Source organism: Balearica regulorum, chromosome 6, assembly GCF_011004875.1.
Source record: "Balearica regulorum gibbericeps isolate bBalReg1 chromosome 6, bBalReg1.pri, whole genome shotgun sequence".
In the NCBI taxonomy this organism is placed as follows: Eukaryota; Metazoa; Chordata; class Aves; order Gruiformes; family Gruidae; genus Balearica; species Balearica regulorum.
Window position 1 is genome coordinate 16,986,627 of NC_046189.1, and position 22,276 is coordinate 17,008,902.

A 22,276-nucleotide genomic window follows, 5' to 3' on the forward strand; every position below is an offset into this window, starting at 1 on the left:
TACTCTGCTGTTGATGCATTTCTCCCTTCTGTTTGAAAGAGGAAATTGCAAGCAGCATTTTTTCCAGCATTCCTCCCACCTCGTTGCCACCTTCTTCCCCTCAGCAAATCCTGTGTCCCACTACACAGGCACGCACAGGGACTCAGATGTGGATGCCGGCGGTCTGTAGCGCAGCAGTGCTGCCACACGGCTCGGGTACAGATGTCCCTGCAAGAACCATCTGGCCTTTGGCTGAATTAATGCCTTTCTGACCCTGATCTGCTGTGTCCTCTAAGAGTTTATTTTCATTATTTCACAAGGGCTGAAAATGAACTATAAGCATTTTAAGGCCTTACATAGCATTTTCTTCTTTTTTTCCCCTCCCTATGCATGTAATTATGGTCTTCAATCCAAACAAATTTGTGCCTATAACAAGCCACAGGCCTTCTGTTAGTGTGAATCAGTGGTGCTGAATTACAGCAAACTTTTAGAGGCAACACCCCCCGCCCCTGCCAATAAGCAGGTATCCTAACAGCATTGTAACTCGCAAGATGGTACAATGTGTTATGTATGTCCTGGATGTATTTCAGGGAATGTTTAACCAGCAGCTCATTGTAAGTGACACAAGTGTGTGCTACAGGTGGTATTTAAGGGGCAGGTGTGCTAAATTCATTCAGTAAATCCACTAAATTTTACAGAGATGCTGTAAGATTTTGGACAGCTTCTCTTCCTTAAGGGAAGTGAGTGCTTGTTTGCTGTCACCTGTGTTTCTGCCAGGAACCCTGTACACTTGGTACCAACGGGGCTGTTTTTTCTGAGATGTGTCACCTGAGAAAAGTCGGCACTAGAGAAGTGTGGGGTGAGCTCAAAGGAGTAATACGCCTGCTGTAGAGCTACTCAGGAGTCACTTTACTGGCTTATTTCCTGCCGGGTTTTTGTTCCCCTGCAACAACCCCTACAAACACGTTTGGTCTACGTAACAGACTGAAAGGCAACGGGACGGCCGAGGCCGCAGCCGGGACCGCAAGATGGCGGCCAGGCGCTGCGCCGCCGCCGAACTACGTTTCCCGTCGTGCAGCGGTGCCCGCGCGGCTAGAATCTCGCGCTTCCCCTGCGCTGCTCGCGGAGCTGTGTGCGCGCGCGCTCAGCGCCTGGGCGGAGCCCGAGCTCGGCGCGCTCATTGTGCGCCGCGTTCCGCCGGAAGTGACGCTGTTTCTGTCCGTGCGCGGCGGCGGGCGGTAGGTGCGGAGCTGGGCGGGCCGCGGTGGGTCGGTGGGCGGCAGCCCGCTCTCCCGCGGGCGGGGCGGCCGGTCTCCCTTCTCCCCGTCCCGCCTTCCTCCCGGGAGTGGGGGGAGACCCCGGGCGCCGCTTGCCGGCGGGTCCGCCCGCGGTTGGGTGCTCGCGGCCTCCCCTCTCCGGTCGTAGTTCGGCGGGGGGAACCGGGCCGGACGGTTGCGCAGCCCCGCGGAGAGCTCGGTGGGCGGCCGGGGCCGGGAGCCTTGTGGCGGGGCCTGTGAGCAGGGCCTCGGCGTCCCCTCGGCGTCCCCTGCCGCGCCCCCGGTCTGTGGGCTGGCTGTGCCGAGTGGCCGCGGCGGTGGTGCCGGTCAGCTCCACGCTGCCGTTTTACTGCCTCTATCTCCTGCGGCAGGTGCTGGGTAACCGTCAGGATCTGGCGGGGTAGGCGGGGGACGGGACTGCTTGTTTTGTTTTAAGGAGTTACGCAAGCGTAGCTTTAAAGAACAAATCAAAACCACAGGTTCCTGCACTGTGTGCAATAGAAAGTTTGTTTTATTGTCTTCTCTGTGTTATAGATGAAATGTTTTTCATATGCTGAACTCCATTTTGGATTGCCTTACTGCTGCACATTCAGAACGTCATAAGAAGTAGAAAGTCAAGATGAAGAGCAGGGTGACACAAGTAAATGTGAGTGTTCTTAAACCTAAGTTGTGGGGTTTGATTATTTCTTTATTACTGGTGTGCAGTTGATGTGGTAAATAAAACTTTCTTTATGTCAAGCAAACTATCCATAATTGACAGCAGCTGTTTACAAGAAAAATATTGCTGTGAAGTCAATTACTATTGTTTCTAATGCTTATTGTCCTAACAATGGAAGTTCTGAACATTATTAGCATATAATGATGAAGTAATTGGTGAAAAGTGACTGACTGAATGATGGCTCAACAAAGAACATAAGCCTGTGGAGGAATGGAGAAAAGAGGTATTGAAAAATGAACATCGATGTAAAGATGAAAAGATAGAGGCAGGAAGTAGCAGTTAATGTGGGAACTGTATGTCTTACAGAGAAAGTTAAAGCTTTTAAAAGCTGTGTGGTACATTTCTGAATGGATAAGAATGGATTTATTTTTTTTAGGAATGCAAGAAGGAGAAAAATTGGTTTAAAATTACTCTCCTAAGATGATGATTTAGAAATATCACCTTTGTAAAGTACATTAAATTTGGGACAGGTTAGTGGAACAATAATCCTCTGATACACTGTCTCAAATCTGTGAAATTTCTCTGCCTATGTTTCTAGAGGTCAGCCCTGCATAGGCTTCTTCACTCTTTTGGTTCCAGCTCTTCTGACTGAAGTGTGTTTTAATAGGGATGCCTGAGCGGTAGTTTGATATCTTCTCATATCTTCCCAGTCTGGTGGTTGTGGTAGTGTTCTCTCATCTGTCGAAATAAGCCAGTTAGTGAAAGCACACTGTTTGGACACTTTCTGTTAATAATTTTAATCAAAACGGACAAGGAAGATGACTAACTTGGCAGAAAGCCCAGTCACAAAGAGTGGAGAGCAACAAGTTCTTTAGCAAACATAGCTTTTTTTGCAAGGAGACATGAGAACTGCCAAATAGAGAGACATCTGTAACATTGTTTTATTTCTGTTAACACTTGTCTTTTTGGGTCTGCTTGGGCAAAGGCAGATGACGGAGAACTCATGAGAATGGATCATCAATGGAAAAAGACCCACCTCTTCCCATCTGCTAAATATTATTCAAATACAGTAACTGTTCTGTGTTTTTGAAAGAATTTTATTACTAGTTTCTTGGAAGCTTAGGATACAGTCTTGCATTATATTATTTTGGGAAAAAAACCCCAACAACTTAAGGATTTTTTTTTTTTAAACCTTGAGTGATTTCAGTGATCTGCTATATGGTATTATTATGATCTGCTATATGCTCTCGAATTAAATTGTCAGGTGGATGTTCTGTACGGATGCATACTCCCAGTAAATGATGCAATGCATTTGTTTTGTAGCATTGTCTTGGTTCAGGCAAGATAATAAGGGAATAATTTTAACACAGCATTAGAAACATACCCTAGAGAAGACTATATTCTAGGATATGTTATAATTATCTCAAAAATATAAATACATATATTTACATGTAAATACACACCCCCCCCCCCTAATTTGAGTGATAGTAAGTCAGCCTCATCAGCCTGTTGATAGGATGATGCTCATAATCTTTGTGTTGCTATTATTTCTTTAGGAAGCCTCAGACAACGTTGATTTTACTTGCACAGCTCATTGTAAATGCCACACTTGCTATTTAGTAAAGCTGCTTTTCTTTCTAATTAAGTTTTTGGAGATCATTGGGTATAACTGCACATCAGGGTCTGTTTGTGCAGGAGGTGTCACTGTATTCTACTAACCCAGCAGTTTTAACTGGTTCTTTGGTGGGGCAAAAACTACTGTGCCAGCATGTTAATGGATAGAATGCAACTTCAACTAATGAGATGAATATTTCTGCAAAATAGTTCAGTCAAGTTACATTAGCACATCCTTGTGTTGAGTTTCTGCATCAAGGTGAAGTGTTACCTATTTCACAGCTGATAACATGAGATTGTGGTTCTGAAAAAATGAAATAATATTTTAAGGGAAGAGATGGCCCTTACAATGAAAGTATAGAGGTCATAAAAGCTGCTTCTTAGTTGTACCAAAGTAGTTTTGAAACATCTTGTTGAGGTTCATGTCTTTGTGTGTTGTAGATGCTGTCATACTCCTATTGTTTTATATGACTCCATAGTTTTATATGTCATGGTTCAGACCACAGGATTTGCTGTGAACTATGTGTTTACCCCTTAAACAATCCTATAAACTTATATTTCAAAAATCTAAAATGAAATTTACTTCCAGGATATGTCAAGTGGAACAGCATAACTTAGATGTTTAGAATGTAGAAGCTGGAAATTACTCATGAGAAAATAAATTGTTAGTAGAAAGGAGGGAGGTAAGGAAAAAATATGCAATAAAGTGTATCTTTAGGAGAGAGTAAGGACACTCTTCAAACAAGAAATGGTAGAATTCTGTTAATGGTACTGCATGTGATGCCACAAAGCGTAAACCGGCGTATGGGAGAAGGAAGCAGAAAAGGCGGACCGAAGGTCTGTCTATTCTAGTCTCCAGCAGCAGTTGATAGCTGAAAAGTTTAGGAATAGGGCAACCATAAAAGTACTTGCACACATACTCTCCCAGTCTCTGCCTATTTGCAGCTTCCTGAGCCAGATAATTTCTTTGGTAACCCATGTGAATTTTTTTTCAGTGTTTATCCAGTCTCTTGAACCCATGTAAGCATTTGGCATCTGCAGCATCCTGTAGCAGGGAGTCCAGCTGCTTCACTACTTGTTATTTAGAACCAGCTCTCCTCGTCATAACTGACTGCCATTAGCTTTATTTGATGAGTCTGAAGGAGTAGGGAACCAAAGGCATGGAACTCTTTGTCAGCACATATATCTTGAGATCAGTAATTAACGTATAATGCTGGAGCTTGATTTTTCTTTCTGTTTTCTTAAAGCATGGTTCCAGCTATGAAAGGAAGGAAAACTACAGTTCACGCCAAAGAAGTTTGTCTCCAGAGGACAGGTAGAATGATTTGATAGTTATACCCTATAATTCTGTATATATACCTTGCATAATGAGTTAGATAAATAAAAAAAAAAAAAATTCTGGTTCTGTTTCTTTTTATATATTATCATAACTGAGCAGTGAAAAATAAGTGTAGGTTTAATAAAATACATGAACGTCAATATAGGGGTAGTTGAATAGATTTGTTATTAAAACTAAATCTTAAAAAAATCCTTAGCGTGCAGTTAAATTGTCATGGGACTTGAAAATGAAAATTAGATGCCAGCTTTTTGCTTGCACTTGCATATTGGTGATACCACAATTGTCACTTTAGAGTAAGATTATTGATGCCAGTGGGAGGTGGAGAAATATCATTTGAAGTGCAGTCTACCAAGGCATGAGACGAACTGTGACCAGTTTACTACTTTTTTTTTTTACATTTTAAATAGAATGAAACCTCTTGTACTAAACACAGTATCTTTTTTTAGCTAATAGTGTCTATTCTATTAGCAAAAGTAGGTGAAACAAATGCATCTGTTCCAAGGAACACTCAATGGTGTTGAATTTACCTTTGGTATTTGATGTTATTGCCATTTAGTATTTAATTTTAGGGTCTAGGAGGAGCTTCCTTTTACAGTGCTTCTCTTGATTTTTTTTTTTCTGATTATTTTTTGCTGACAACAAATTATTCTACAAGTATCTTCTATTTGAATGATGTGTATATTGAAACTCAGTTTGTAGAAGTGGAACAGTTACTATATATGTAACATTGTATTGCACATAGCAATTAATAGCCTTGCTTTTCTAAGACTGTTACTAAGATTTTTGTGTCTTGTATTGCAAATAGGGATATAGAGTGTGACAGATCTCCATCTCCCAGAAAGAGAAGGTACTCTGATGACAGCAGATATGATCAGGAATATTCAAGAAGGGAATACTATGATGACAGAACTTCAGATGGAAGGTATCAAGCCTTTTCTTAATCATTAATAAAATATTCATTTAAAACAATGAAATGTGAAAACTTTTCACGAACCCTTGAGTGTTTTAGTGGTGTGTGGTTTGTTTTGGTTTTTTTTTTTAGAAGGTTGGAAAGGGGGAGAGAGAGACACCATGAAAAATGGGAGGAGAGAGAATCTGATCGAAGGAAGCAGAGAAGATACTCATCACCTGATCGTAGGAGTCCAGAGAGGTCGACAGTCCAGAGCTCACTTGCTCATGATGAGACCACTTCAAAGAAGAAGAAAGAAGAAGTGGATCCAATTCTTACTCGCACAGGTGGTGCATATATTCCACCTGCCAAGCTCAGGATGATGCAAGAGCAAATCACTGATAAAAATAGGTGAGTTGAAAGTAACATATTAGAATTTTGACTGAGGAGCAAAACAGTAAAGGGTTTTAGTGAATGTTGGTGAACATGGGATACCTTTTGAGGGCTGTGATCATTCTTTTGAAGGTATATTTTTATCAGAAGAAGGGTAAGAGAATTGGATTATGACTGTACTTGCTTCTGCTGCAAAGTCTAAATAGAAAAGTGGGATACAGAACATAAGGGATTTTTTTGGAATATCTTCAAAAACAGAACATACTGGGTTACATCATATCTGGAGAATTATGTTTTTGTATATCATGTTGCTCAGTGATTTCTTAGTAGTTAAATGTATAATTGTGAACTAGTCTTCAAATTTATGCAGTGAATATTTTCTTACATTTTGTACTCTTTACAACTTATATTCATGATTTCATATATATAGATAAAATCACTTGGTGCTACCTCAAATTTAAGCATTGATAATTTGTGATACCTTTGTAATAGCTTGGCATATCAGAGGATGAGTTGGGAAGCCTTGAAGAAATCGATCAATGGTCTTGTCAATAAAGTGAACGTTTCTAATATAGAAAATATCATTCATGAGCTCCTTCAGGAAAATATTGTTCGGGGAAGGTAAGTCTTAGTATTTTAAAACAATTCTTTTGCTTTTCTGCTAATATAGATACTGTTCATGTGTACATCAGAGTGCTATGTGCAGTGTATGGATGCTAGTCAGATGTAAAATTAACCGTAGGCTATATTGTCCTATGCAGAGTGGTCCCCTACTTGGGGAAGGGGCCAACGGCGAAGGGATTGTACGCTTGGAGGAATAAGAGTGCAACAGGTGGTATATTTTTCCTTTTCTTAAAGGTTTTACCTATGCGTTTTACTTGAATGACTTGCAATTTACAGGTGTGTCTGGGTTTACTCTTGTATTATGGGATTTTTTTCGGTGGGACAAATAATATTTGTAGCCAGTATTTAGCAAAACAAGTTTTACTACTCTTATATGGCTGGATTGTTTATTGTTGTAATGCTATTTGAGCTCAGTACGAATACTGTGTGATGACTTGACTGGTTTAATTTTCATGTCAATAGAGGTTAAATATGCTAGCCTAAAAGAGTATGGGTTTCTTAGACAGGCTGGCATTTTAATGAGCAAAACCAAAAAACCCCCTCTGAACAAAATACCCAGAAATAATTCTGTTACATTTTAAGCAGATAGCAACACTTTTTTTTGTCACAACTTAATCACTGTTATTTGAGGAGGTTATAGCTAAGGAATATGTTACTTTCATGTATGTCATATCTGATGGGAAGATCAGAATCCTGCAAATAGCATAAAAATAACAGAAGAGAATGAAGTAAAATCTGGAGAGTGAGCAAGTAGTTGCTAAATGTGATTTCTGTTAAAAGTAATAATGAAGTCTTGAATAGTTTGTTGTAGAGCTACTTTTTACTTGCCTGCATTTCATGTCCCCAGAACTTCATTTTCATACAAGCAGTAATATTTTAGTTTAAAAATGAGCTTATTGCACGTTCTTTAAAATACATTTGTCTGTGAAAGTTTTTGTGTGTGCTTTAGAAGCCTATACATTTCAAAATAATTTAGATGGAAGATGACACCATTTCCCTTCTTATAGTTCATTTTTACTTCCAATTTTGCACAAAGGTGCGTATAAAATTAATGACATAAAATTTTACCTAGCTGTTAAGTGCTTTTCTGAATTTTCTGTCCAGAGGGTAAATAGGATCTGAACCAGACCAATTTCAGTTTGTAAGTGAGAAGTAACTAATAGTTTCAAAATGAAACATTCAGTTTCTGTGCACTTGTATGAAATGAGTTCTATTCCATTTGTCAACTCCAAAGTAGGTAGGAATAAGATCCTTATGCAATTTGTACTTAGTACCATTTAGGAGTTTTTCGGAAAAATTTCAATAGACCACAGAGAAGATTAGTTTTATATCAGTGTGCCCTTTGAAAATTCATGTTTGGTGGGGTTTCTCCCTCCCCTCCCCCCCCCCATTTGTAGTGGAGTAATACAGTGAAAGTCAATTTCAGTATACTAGAGCATTAGAAAAAGCAAAACTGAGGGTGGGAGTCTCAGATTCTTTTCAAACTTTGGTCTTGATAAAAATGTGAGAGAGACTGTTAGTACAATAAAAGAACAATTATCTCATGAGCCTTGTGTTGACATTCATTTAGGCTGTAAGTATAGTCTTTTGTAATCAGTTCTCAGTTATAAAACATAATTATTATGTTGAAAATATGCAGTTTCATTTGAGAAAAACACTGAAAAGCATTACTTTGCCCATTCTAGTTTTACTGAACATTCTGTTTTGTTACTTCTAGGTCCATCTTTATTTTTAGGAACCTTTTATGGAATTGTAATTTTTATTCCTTATAATTTTGCTTGTTTAAATTATCATTACACTAGATCACAATTTTATGTTTTCATAAATAGTTACAGAGCAGATATTTTTTTCAGTCACAAACAGGATTTTGGTTTTTTTCAACTGGGGAAAAGAAACAGCACAATCACAGATTTCAAAGCTAAGAAGAGCCTGCATTGACATTAAAGAGATATAATTGCAGGATACAAGATGAAGACTTTTTACATGCTGATCACTTGCAAATGTAGTTCTAATAAGAACAATATTTAATGAAAGATAAGGTATCAGTTTAAAAATTTCTTGGCTCAGGCACATTTGGGCAACGTATCTTGCAAAACTCCTTATGTGGCATGGTAAACAATGGTTTGAAAATGACCATCTGATATCTTCTAACCATTCCAGCTGTACAATACTATTTTATGTGATATGTACTGAATAAAAACATCAAATGTTTTATTACCAGAAAAATCTTAAACTTACGTATTTTTACAGGGGATTGCTGTCTCGATCCATTTTGCAAGCTCAGAGTGCCTCTCCAATTTTTACCCATGTTTATGCAGCTCTTGTGGCAATTATCAATTCAAAGTTTCCAAATATTGGTGAATTGATTCTCAAGAGGTTGATACTAAATTTTCGCAAAGGATATCGCAGAAATGATAAGGTATGTAAAATGTGAGGGAGCAACATACTGAAACTTGTAATTCTGCAGTGTTAACCTTGTGTCAAGTGTGTTCAAATTAAATACTTCGAAGGAGCACAACCAAGACCTGTGGGTCAGGACCTATCACTAGTACATTAAGTATAGTAGTATTAGAGTATCATGGAAGCTTGACAACATATTCTGGTTTGGTACTGTCATAGTTTTTCACAATTAGGACTGTACACTTCCAAAGAAAAACTATCAGTTCAACTATCCCAAAATAGTTAATTTAATGACTTAATTTGATTGAGATGCACACACAAAAGTATTTTTTTTTCTTCCGTATAAGATGTGTTAAAATTTCCTATTTTATTTCTTTTGCAGCAACTCTGTCTAACGTCTTCAAAGTTTGTTGCACACTTGATGAATCAGAATGTGGTATGTTACTTCATGTTTCTACTCAATCCAAACCCTATATGGCCATTTCCTTAATTTCAAGACAGCAGTAGCCTAAGTGAAGATGCTATCCCTGTTCTAAAGGCTGCTGAAAATCTGAGCCCAGGTTTCCTTTTAATGTCTGCTGTAAGTTGTTAGGACCTTTTTAGAAAAGAGGTTGGTAATTGCCTATGCAGTTATCATTGCTTACCATTGGATTTATACTCCAGAGCTTCCTCAGACTTCGTAAATATGTTTGGGCTAGTATTCAGACAAACCTTGATGCAAAGCAAGCTTCATGTGAGGCTCTGTCCTACATATCTTAAACAGCACTTCCTTGCAGTACTGTCATCTGACTTAAACATCTTTGTAGGCAGAACTAGACTCAGTTGCATCTAAATCAAATTTGTATCCAGCTCTATGTCACATTTTTATGTATTAGAAGTCAGGATACTCCGATTTAAATAATGGCAAGAAGCAGTGTTTTGGGAATGCGTTGGGAATATACAGCATTTTGGTAAAGAGAAAACTAATTCAGATGTGCCATTTGCTTATATGCCTGATCCTGGAAGACCCGATTTAATTATAGACACAATGTACTTAGAACTAGTTTCTGTAATGTAAGTGCTGTTTTATTTGCTTCTTGGAAGTGCGTTCTTTTTCTTTTCTTATTGGCAAATTGTTTTTCATTGCTTGCTTGTTCATTTCAATAGCAATAGTCACATTCACTACAAAGTTGGTGTAAAATTTTACGGGTGGTAAAATTGTATTTGAAATTTTTACTTCTTCTTGATTAGCTTTGTCCCAGTACTGTTGCCTTGTGTGTGTGATGAAGTGTGTTGTGGCACCCTCAAAGGCTGGACTGCTTCATCAAGTAAATCGGTAATAATAGTATAACATTGTACATTCAAATTCTTTACTGATATTCTTTCCATAGGCTCATGAGGTTTTATGTTTGGAAATGCTCACTTTGCTGCTCGAAAGGCCAACGGATGACAGTATAGAAGTAGCAATTGGGTTTATTAAAGAGAGTGGGCTCAAATTAACAGAAGTTTCACCTAGAGGTATTAATGGTAAGTATAATTAACCAGAACATTTGTCTTTTTGGTGTTTGTGTTAGTAAATCCTTTTCATGTTGTTGTGGTTTAACCCTGGCTGGTAACTAAGCACCATGCAACTGCTTGCTCACTTCACCCCCAGTGGGATGGGAATGAGAATGGAGAAAGGAGGAAAAAGAAGAAGAAAAAACCCCCCAAAACCCCAAACAAAAAAACTAACAGGGGGACAGGGATGACACCCCAAAGAAAACTCATGGGTTTAGATAAAGACAGTTTAATAGGATGACAAAGGAAGAGAATAACATTAATAATACTAATATAAAAAAATAAGCAAATACACAAATGCAATTGCTCACCACCTGTGGAGGAAAAAAAAGCTGATGCCCAATCTGTTTCTGAGCAGCGATCATGCATCCCGCTAGCTTCCCCAGTTATATACAGAGCATGATGTTATATGGTATGGAGCATCCTTTTGGTGATTTGGGGTCAGCTGTCCCGGCTGTGTCCCCTCCCAACTCCTTGTGCACCTCCAGCCTACTTGCTGGTGGGGTGGTGTGAGAAGCAGAAAAGGCCTTGGCTCTGTGTAAGCACTGCTTAGCAATAATGAAAACATCACTGTATTATCAACACTGCTTTCAGCACAAATCTAAAACACAGCCCTGTACTAGTTATTATGAAGAAAATTAACTATCCCAGCCGAAACCAGTACACATTTACATTTCTGTTTTTTTCCAAAGCAATCTTTGACCGTCTTCGACACATTCTGCATGAATCTAAAATTGATGTGCGTGTGCAGTATATGATAGAAGTCATGTTTGCTGTACGGAAGGATGGCTTCAAGGATCATCCAATCATTCCAGAGGGATTAGATCTAGTGGAAGAGGAGGATCAGTTTACTCATATGTTGCCATTAGAAGATGACTACAACCCAGAAGATGTTCTTAGTAAGTTAGAAACGGAAGATAATTCTATGACTGCATTCCCCACGAAAACAAATTTAAGATTAAATATTCGTTGTTTTCTTCATTTTGTATTTTAAATAAAGATTTTCTTTTATTCTAAAGATGTTTTCAAGATGGATCCGAACTTTATGGAAAATGAAGAGAAATACAAAATGCTGAAGAAAGGTAGGGGAGCGTGTGTGTATATGCAGTTTTATATATAATACTTTGATATTTACACATTTATAGACCATCTACTTATCCAACTATTGTTACCAAACTTTATTATTTAACCATGGCTGGTATTTGTGTCCCACATAACAACTGTTTTTCAGTTCATCGTAGACCTTTCCAATGTATTCCTACTATTTTCTTCAGTATTACTTCTCCAGCTACCTTTTCATTCGGTTATGATATACCAATTTTTATGGCTCTTCCATGTTCTCCATGTGAGACACCCTTTCACTCTTAGGTGTTGGATCAAATTTTTTTGGTTTTGAAACTACTGTGGTCTGTATTCCTTTAATCTGGGATACTGCTCTTTCAGAAATTCTTGATGAAGGTGACAGTGAATCTGAAGCAGATCAAGAGGCTGGAAGTAGTGAGGAAGACGAAGAAGATGATGAAGAGGAGGATGAAGATGGTAAGTATATGACTGGCACCTTTCTAGTGATTGGCTGTAGATGAAACAGGAAAGAAAAGCGTAACTTATTACATGTTTTGTTCAACTAAGAATGTTCAAATGTTAAGGGATGTTTTCATCTTAAACTATTCTGAGATCTAAGTGTTTACTAGCAAGTAATATAAAAGTAATAGCCTAAAAGGAAGCATTCAGCACAGGCTGAAAACAGAAAACAACTTTGCTTGATTGTTCTTTACCATATTGATTTCATGCAAGAAAGCCTTGCCAAACATACGACATTAAAAATAATAAATGTGAAAACACTTCCTTAACAACTATCAGACACAACCTTTCTGGACACTTTCTAGTGCTCTATTGTATTTGTAAGTCACTTTCAAAATCAGAATGGGTTTTCTTACAACTCTGTTTACATCCTTTGTACCTCACTTCTTAGTTCAGTTCACCCCCTTTCTTGATCTTTAGTTGAAGCAGTCAGTGTTTACACATTTTCAAAGAATGTATTTGATTACCAGGAAAAAAACTGATGGAGAAGCATAACTGAAATGTTTGTGCAGGCTGTATGAGTGATCGAAAAGCCAGCCAAGTCCTGTTCTTGTAGAATACCAGGAATGGATTTCCTCACCAGTTTGCTGGAGTATTTCACAGAAGAGCAGAGCTTCCAGGTTGATGAAAAGTATGAGAATTCACATAACTTTTCATCACTTATGCTATTAACAACCTTTAAAAGAATGAAGGAATAGTGAATACCTTATGAATGAAGGTGCTCCTAGAAAGGTTGTGGTTCGGAATGGATTCTTTTACACTTGTTCCAGGACAAAACAGAACTTTGCAGAATGCGGAAAAGTAGATCCTACACATGACAGAAACAAAGAATTTCCTGTTAAAATCAGGAAAGCTACATAAAGCATTGTATAGTTAAATTATGTGAAAATGCCTTGCTAATAATGTAGACAAAAAATGTTAAACCCAGAGTTTGCAGTGGTTAAGTTATGTGAAAGGCCTTTAAAAGGGGAGTTAAATATTTAGAGGTACAGTTTTAAGAATTAAAACTGCACCTCTAAATATTTACCTGCTAGTTATGGATGAGGCAAATGTAGCTTTTTTCCCCCTTCTCTAAAAATAACAAAAAATAAACAAACCTGCTAAACAGTCCTAAATATTTCTAGAAAAAGTATTATACAGTGTGCTACAGACTTAGTAAATAGAACTGTTCTAAGAGATTACGTATATCTGCCTTAATGTTTTGCTCTTTACAAAACCATGTTTTTGTTTCCCAGGTCAGAAAGTTACTGTCCATGACAAAACAGAAATTAACTTGGTCTCCTTCCGTCGTACAATTTATCTTGCTATTCAGTCAAGGTAAATAGAATATAGTTTGTCCACCTATGAGTATAGTTCTTTTGAAATGGATGAACTGGAATTTCTTTTTAAATTCTTTTTTTAGTGTGCAATGAAAAAAAAAAAAGGCAGGTAAATGTTCTTTATGGAGCCTGACCTAATTGTATAAAGCAGACTGTTTTGACAAATAGGTACCCAAATTATCATTCTAAGATAAATCCTGTTTGTTTCAAATTGTTTGCATAGTGCACTGGGACTTTTCTATGAGGATTGCTGTAATCCAAACTTTTCTGAGTGAACAAAAGTCAATGATCTTCAGATTATACAGCATCTTAAGAATTTCTGAAAAAAAGTGTGACTCTCTGAAAGTACAGGTGCTGTAGACTTCCTCCACTTCTAAGAGTAAGGATAGTACTCCTTAGGCCTGTTACCATCTGCATTGTTTGGAAAATAAGTATACAGATACCAACCCTGAAGCGTACTGTATTTGTGTTCATCTTGGGAATGAAATCCCCTTGCAGTACATGGCACAAATAATCAAAACACGGTGGTATAGCTCCTGTGTTGCCTGCGTGAAAGGAGAGATTAATCTGTTGTGTGCCACTCAATTCTATTGTTGAAAGTAGGCATGGCCCACAATATTCTGCAGGTCTGAACCTGCATGAGCGGTGAGATAATGTAGTTGTGGTATTGATCATTAGACAAATGAATTAATACTATACTGAGATGTACAAAAGGCACTTATATTTCTCAAAGTTACCATTGAATACTTTCTTGCCATACTTCGTTCGTCTTATACTTAGGTGGGGCGAGGTACTGGTAGCTAAAGGCTTTCAACGTGCAAGAACAGGAGTGGAAAGAGGAGTGTGGTATATACTGGCTGATGTACAGTGCTTGCATTTCATTGTTTTTCAGGATATGCAAAATGAGCTCACGTTTGTGTTTTGCTAAGATTTGTAAGATGATGTAATAGTAATAATGACCGGAGTCACCTTGTTTTCAGGTTGTCTGCAAATGTAGTGACTTTGGATTAATTTTCACATATAAACTCATGAAATACAAAATGTTTATTTAAAAAACCCCACAACAACCAAAAACCCAACAAAACAAACTGCTTTTTGAGTATTAATGAGACTTTATTTCAAAACAGTTGAAGTTTCAACACCAACAGTCAATTCTGAAATGTTTTTAGCATCGTGTATATTGCACAGATAATAAGTACTTTTTCTATTATTGCAGCTTAGACTTTGAAGAATGTGCTCACAAATTGCTGAAGATGGACTTTCCTGAAAGTCAGACTGTAAGCCTTCTTATTCTTTTCTGTTATGAACATTATTAAGAAATAGTACTGTGGTAGTATCTAGAATCCTTACTTTTGTCCTGGGACCTAGTTTGTATAGCAAGCAGATGAATGAGAGTGATTCCTTACAGATGTTGTTCCTTAAAATGAGTCTTACAACCTTTAGAGCAAATAGGCTGACATATATTTCATAAGACATTTGTCTTATGCAATTGGATCCTCTGTCAAGCAGTTCAAATCGTAGAGTCATTTAGGTTGGAAAAGACCCTTAAGGTCTTAAAGTCCAACAATTAACCTAGCACTGCCAAGTCCACCACTAAACCATGTCCCTAAGAAGCATCACACCTACATGTTGTTTAAATACCTCCAGGGATGGTGACTCAACCACTTCCCTGGGCAGCCTATCCCAGTGCTTGACAACCGTTTTGGTGAAGAATTTTTTCCTGCTATCCCGTCTAAACCTCCCCTGGCACAACTTGAGGCCATTTCCTCATGCCCTGTCGCTTGTTACTTGGGAGAAGATACCAACACCCACCTGGCTTCCGGCAGTCATAGAGTGTGATAAGGTCTCCCCTCAGTCTCCTTTTCTCCAGACTAAACCCCAGTTCCCTCAGCCCCTCCTTGTAAGACTTCTGCTCTAGACCCTTCACCAGCTTCATTGCCCTTCTTTGAACACAGCCCCTCAACGTCCTTCTTGTAGTGAGGGGCCCAAAACTGAACACAGTACTCAAGGTGCAGCCTCACCATTACTGAGTACAGGGCAATGATGACTTCCCTAGTCCTGCTGGCCACCCTGTTTCTGATAAACACCAGGATTCTGTTGACCTTCTTGGCCACCTGGGCACACTGCTGGCTCGTATTCAGCCGGCTATTGACAAATACCCCCAGGTCCTTTTCTGCCAGGCAGCTTTCCAGCCACTCTTCCCCAAGCCTGTAGCATTGCATGGGGTTGTTGTGACCCAAGTGATTGCTTTGTTGTAATCTTTGGAGATCATAAGACAAATATCTGTTTTGTCCTCAGACACTATGTGTAAGATCAATACAAATAGTATGTTTTCAAGGAAAGGAAACTGTCCTTCAGCTGGTACTTATACTAGATCCTGGTAGAATGTCAATACTCATCTAATTATATAAACAGTTTTTCAGTCAGATGTAAGCTGTCATCATGGGAGTTGCACTTGAGGGCTGTTAATTTTCTTGTGGTTTTTATTATCACTATTCTGTTTTATTTGAAACTGTGTAGAAGCAACTTTATTAGTGTAATAGTAACTAGTAAGTGGAGATCTAGGCTACAGTGTGGTGTTCTTTGAAAACTTGGTTTAATCTAGTAATCAGAAATTGGTTTTCCTATTCTTTTTTCAGTTCTCGTACTATTTTGTTACTAAGCAGTTTACGTGGAAGTAAACTAAGAATTCAGATGATGGTGTATTTTCTTACCTAATTCTTTAATTCTGTGAATGAAATGCAATACTAAGCATGCATAGGATTATAATTCTCAGTGAAGCATAACCCGAAGAATTCTAAAGAGAAAAAAATCCTGTCTTCCAGCAAATCAGTTCAGCTCTAAAGAATAGAGAGAACAATCTAGAATATATGTACCAGATCATACAATGGAGACATAACTTGTATAACACTGCTTGTTAGGTAACTGCTCAGAGAACCACTTAACTGTTGGTATTTAATACCATTGTGTTGTCTGTCAACTACTAACTATTCTGTGGGCAAGATCTGCTCAGAAAAGATAGATTTAATGGGGGAAGAAAAAAACAAACCCCAAAAAACAACCAATTAGTCAGAATCTTAGGTGTATAAAAAAAAGTAGATTTTCATTCAGCGCTTTATTTGATATTTTTGCGATTTGATGACTTATTTGCTGCCAGGTTATTTTATTTTTATTTGCAGTAAGTGAAGGATTCACAGAAAGCAAAAGAATCAGACATACACAGATGAATTTAAGGTGTTACTTTTCATATACTTTGAGGTGCTAATTTACTAAATATGATTTTTTTTGTATTACATAATCCTGTGAAAGGCTGTATTTCTGTCTCATCTTTGAGCACTTTATATTTCCCCTCTCAATCACAAATTAAAAATACATGAATGTTACTCTGTGCAAAAAATAAATGTGCAAACATGTTTGGGATTTTTTTCTGCTGCACTGCAAACAAAACCTGTTATTCCTAATTTTGTAGGAGAGCTCTCGGATCAACTCCCAGATCTAGTTTTGAGACTTAAGAAAGTAAATTGAATATATATGAAACTGTTGGGAATTGATTAAATACAATGCAAACTAATTTAGAGTACAGTAGCTTTGTGACCAGCAGCACTATAATCTCTGAAATGTTGCCACTGACTTTCATGTCTCTTTAGAGAACAAATGATTGGAGTAGACAAAATACAGTATCCCGCTAGCTGTCTAGTCAAGTCTCTAGGCAGTATTGCTTTGTTCCCTTAACATCTCATTCCAACAGATTCTTTGCTATCACTTTGTGATTTGGAAAATGTGTAAAATTCACTAAACATCACAGTTTTTAATATTAAAATATATAGCATTCTTTGAAAACTACTACATTTAGATTAATAAGAATTTATGTATTTGAATATTAGAGTTTGTAGCACTTACATAATTTATTTTGGAATCTGAGGTGATGTAGTGATGATTCAGCTGTAATTCCTATGAATGAGATGATTTTAAAATGCAAAACTGTTATTTTTGGCATTTTGTGTGAGTGGAAGTCTGTATCTATCTAAAGAGATAAATTAGTATCGACCTATGGTTCAGTACTAGTTGTAGGAATTGCTACAATTCAAGGTTCAAAACTGCTGTAAAACTGCATCTTCTTATCACATGGAGCTTCTTCTTTGTGCCAATTTATTTTTTTCCCCCTAATAATTATCATTACTTTTCACCTCACCTTAATCAGAGATGTGAGAGCCTTGACTTGCTCATTGTATAGACTTGCAGCTCTGAAAGAGTGTTTATGGGGGCAAAAAGGAAGAAAACAAGGTTTCCTGATCAGTGTGAGAGCAGAAAGTACAGCACGACACAGACAAAATTATTCAAGGATTTATGGGGCTCGAGTCTGTGTGGATAAAAACCAGAATGCACTCAACAGGAATTTCTGGTTGAATTAACTGCCAGGTTTTAAACAAGGAAAATAATCTTTTATTCTTTCAAGCCCATATCTTCTGATTGAAGCCTTTAGCAAATTGATTCCCCCGCCTTCATTATCAAAACAAACCATGGGATTATTTTTGAGCCATAAAAAGCACTTTTTTGGGTCTCTCTTACTGAACACTTCAGCAACCTGTATTGCAGGATGATGTGTCTTTTATAATTTCTTTGCACCTTATGACTCAAAGCTTTAACGAGCCTTGAGAAATTCCTGAAACATTTGCTGAACTCTTGGGTGACTCTTCAAAGTTTGTTTATGCTTGTAAGAAAACTGCAATTTACATTGAGTGTAGGAGAGGTGATAATGTCATGGTTGGTTGTTTCTTATGGTGAAGACCCTGTAGGTAAGAGCTCATGCTCTATGCCAACGTCTACTACGAATGGTGATTATCATGAAAAGCAGGTATTTTGTCATTGACTGTTTTCCACAGGTTTCGAGTACTGAAGTGTCGATTAAATACAATTTAAAAACCTAAAGACAGACATGAAGAACAGCTTTGAAACTATACAGTCTTAACGACTTTCTTGCAGGTTAATTGTTCCAGAAACCTTTATTTACAGACACTTTTGGCGTGATTTGGCGGAGCTGAGTTCAGGAATATATTTAGTAGTTTTTATCAGTGGTTGAATTATCAAATTACCATGTTATGTTAACTGCTGTGCGACACAAGTGTTTTGTATGCTTAATACCAGTAATGGATCTGTCGCACAGCTCTGGCAGAAAGAGGATTAAGGTTCAAATGGATCATCTACGGAACAGAACAACATAATACTGCTTTTTGGCATTGCAGTTTAGTACCAGGTACTGAGGGGAATGTTGGCAGCCTTTTTTTTTATTTACTAGCCTAAAATTGTTGTGTTCTAGCTTGAGATTAACGCATTTTTCATTTTGCCATGAACTGAAATGCTGCTTTTTCGGAAGTGAATGATGCTGTTAAACATCCATCTTCCATTTCCCATCCAATTTACGTGCAGTTAATTTTTAGTCTCTAGCTGTATATTCTCCTTCCTCAAAATACTCATTTCCATCTCCTCATCCTTTTTATTTTTTCCCACACCCTTTTTTTGGGTGAAAGGTTTGCCTACTACAGTGTCCCATTTTTCTTTCTCTAGAAAACACCTTTGCTTTCAACATTTTTCCAGGTTCATAAGCTCAGGTTTTGTTTCCAGTTTTCCTTGACTCTTCATTTATTTTTGCTCCAGCATTCTGGAAATATAATACCTGCTTCTTGTATCTGGACCTTGTCTTAGTTTAATCCCCCTGATTACACTTGATCTGGTTCTCACCCTTTCTAATCTTTTTGTAGATGACTCCAGCATGTTCATTGTCTGTCTTCTGTATCAAAAGGGCCCTTCTTTAGTCATTAAAAATTAAATCTCCTAAAATGTATAATTTCTTTTGTATTTTATTAATCTTTGATAGATGTAAGCAATGTGCTTTCTTGTTTATCTTTTGTGGTTTTTTGTAACCTTTTGGGTTTCTTCTGTCTGTATCCTTTTTTGGCATGTCATGGTTACCTTAAATTAGCAGAAGTGTTAATCCTCTGTGGTTTTACATTGTCTGTTTAATATAAATGTCCCGAAGCCATTTTGAAACTCTCATCACAAATCTTCTTCCTGATCCTTTTTCACGCTGTGTCTTCTATATTACAGATTTTTAGGATCCTTCTGTGCGTGATGTTTTGTAGATCCTCTCTTGTTCCACCACTGTTTCTTAAAAGAAATCTTGTAACTTTTTTCAGTTCTATTATGAGAATTTTTCCTAAATCTATTACTAAAAGCCTGTTCAAGTTAAATTTGGTTTTTTTGTTACTCTGTTTCTTACGACTTCAGCAGATTAAATGGTATTGCTATCTTCCTGCCTCTGATTTTTTTTTTAAATTATTTCCCCCCCACTTTGTTTCAGACATCTCTTTTGAATTCTTGTCCAGGTATGAAAACCTTCTACATTTTAATACTTTACTATCTCTTGTGTTGACATCCATCCCCACTAGGAGTAGGTTCCAAATGGATTTTTGCTAACCTAGCATGCTTCATTTTCAGATCTGTGAATGTCGTTACTGTAACTCAGATGTCAAGACAACTGTATGCATCTCCTATGGATTGGAACTCTCTCATACTCTTCCATGTGGATTCTTAAGCTTTAACAAAAGGGTTTAATGCTTGTTGTTGTTGTTGATTTGACTGACTTTGGTATCTTACTTCTGCTCTTCTGTATTAAGTGGTAATATTTAAGTAGTAATACTTAGAATTTAATTCTCATGTGTTATTCCGATTATTTTTTTTAAGGAAAAAAAAAATACAAATAGTTGAAATTCTTCCTTTTCACAATAAATGTAATAGGAGGAGGCTTGCTTTTCTTGGTGTTATTTAGACCCAGCTGAAGTCTGCAGATCAAAAATTGAAAAACTTTGTAGTCTGTACTGCAGCTGGTGAGAAGCTGTTCTAAACAAGCCCTACAGTTGCTTCTTTGGGCATATGTTCAGCCTTGGCAGAGCACACTACTTCTGTTTTTAAAAAAAATACTGTTATTATCTGTGTTAAAGCTGCATTAATCCCATGCATTACCAAACAAGAAAATTTAAATAAATTAAAACTGTAGTTAGAGGAGTATGGTATTACCAGTTGTTCTGGCTTCTGAACTGTGAGGAAAGCATATAAACAAGTCCGACTAAAATGTCAGAAATAGGCTTTTTTACTTTATGCTTTCCCTTAAGAGATTTTTGTTGCCTCTGTTCTTGGTGGAGTACATTTCAGTTTCTAATGTTTTTAGTTGAAAGAAAGAGTTGAGGATCCTCACAGTAATGCAAATCTAGACAGGAGTGACAACTACTTAGCTAGAGAATTGATCTATCTTTAGGAAAACATATATGAGGAACATAGATTTTTTATTATTATTATTTTAAGATGCTACTTCCTACAGAATACTTAATTTTAAAAGGTTCTTAGCATCTTTCAAGCTGAGAACAGAAAGGCAAATGTCTTAACCTTGTTACCCAGTCTCCCTCAAGGGAGGGGAGTAGGGACGACCAACCAAAAAAACCAGCCAACCATAATGTGCCTAAACCAGATTGGCTTTCAGGCTTTTGTTCCTTTTTTTGGTTGTTATGAGAACTAAACTTGTATACAGCAATGCTTGGAACTTTGCTAAATTAAATTAGAGCCCCTTCTGTAAGGATATCTGCCCCTCAATGTAGTTATCGCATGCAAAGGTCATGGGTCACAGGGTATTTATTTTTTTACTTGAAAAGAGAAAAGTTATTGTAGGCACAACCTTCTTGAAATAATTATGCATTTGACACATTTTCATTTTTACAGGATGGTGTCACACTTGCTCAAAACAGTCCTAGTTGGAGGAGTGGGGGTGTCAGTGTCTCTCTTGTGCTATTTGTGCATCAAGTCTTGAAGATAACAAGTACTTATTTTGACTTGACATTCAGTGAGATTGTAGTCCAGGAAACTGGTATAGAGTGGGATGGTCTAAAGCTGATGATTATGTTTTGATCGAGCTGATGATTTCTTAGATTCATTGGTTTCCTTTGTTACTGTAGGGCATTGCAACTGGTATGGTTGGCAACTGCACCATGATTAGTTCACAGGCTTGCTGCTGCTTGGGAAAGATGATCATCCTTAAAATTTTCTGTCTTTTGAAGGAGGACTTTTGTGGGTCTGAGATGCTGAATCAATCTGAATTTTCATAATTTAGCAATTAAAAAAAAAAGTCCATAGCAGTAACTGACATTAAAAGTATGCTTAATTACAGTTCTGTTAATGCATAAACTTGCTTTATGTCCCTGCTTCTTTTGTTGTTGTTAATGTCTGGAAGTATAAGCCTAATGACAGGATACATCTAATTTTCTGAACCGTATATATACTATTTTAGCCTGGGCTATCATAGCATTTAGTTCAGATTTTTCATTAAACTTAACTGTACTTCTTTTCAAGTACGTTGCTGTAAATCTGCAAGTTCCATCAAAATCAGAATGATCTTGTTCTTAAATTGCTCATCTGAACATCAGTGTGGCTCAAGGCATTCGTGATCTTAATTTACAGATGTTTTAGTATGATAAAAACCAGTAAAATAAGAACTTAGGTAATACATAATTTTTAAAAATTCTTTTTAAAAACATTTATAGCTGAATGTTGTAATATATTTCAAAACTTTGGAAAAGCTGGCCCTCAGCCTGATTTCCTTTGTGTTGAAAAGGACTGTGT

General features: G+C 37.4%; 1 protein-coding gene across 3 annotated transcripts in view; it reads left to right on the top strand.

Moving 5' to 3' along the window:
• Window positions 1-1,139: 1,139 nt before the first annotated feature.
• The window catches only part of CWC22 (CWC22 spliceosome associated protein), a 34,410-nt gene continuing 13,273 nt past the window's right edge, over window positions 1,140-22,276 (top strand). The window contains exons 1-14 of one of the 3 annotated variants that reach the window (XM_075756509.1): window positions 1,140-1,217; window positions 1,791-1,902; window positions 4,776-4,843; window positions 5,673-5,789; window positions 5,910-6,167; window positions 6,642-6,770; window positions 9,024-9,192; window positions 9,556-9,609; window positions 10,544-10,679; window positions 11,402-11,608; window positions 11,729-11,791; window positions 12,153-12,248; window positions 13,526-13,607; window positions 14,826-14,886. In XM_075756509.1, coding sequence (XP_075612624.1) covers window positions 1,876-1,902; window positions 4,776-4,843; window positions 5,673-5,789; window positions 5,910-6,167; window positions 6,642-6,770; window positions 9,024-9,192; window positions 9,556-9,609; window positions 10,544-10,679; window positions 11,402-11,608; window positions 11,729-11,791; window positions 12,153-12,248; window positions 13,526-13,607; window positions 14,826-14,886 — 1,467 coding nt within the window. In that variant the 5' untranslated portion in view covers window positions 1,140-1,217; window positions 1,791-1,875. Of the gene's footprint in view, window positions 1,222-1,790; window positions 1,903-4,775; window positions 4,844-5,672; window positions 5,790-5,909; window positions 6,168-6,641; window positions 6,771-9,023; window positions 9,193-9,555; window positions 9,610-10,543; window positions 10,680-11,401; window positions 11,609-11,728; window positions 11,792-12,152; window positions 12,249-13,525; window positions 13,608-14,825; window positions 14,887-22,276 lie in introns of all 3 variants that reach the window. The other 2 variants (XM_075756511.1, XM_075756510.1) reach the window with 2 other exon arrangements.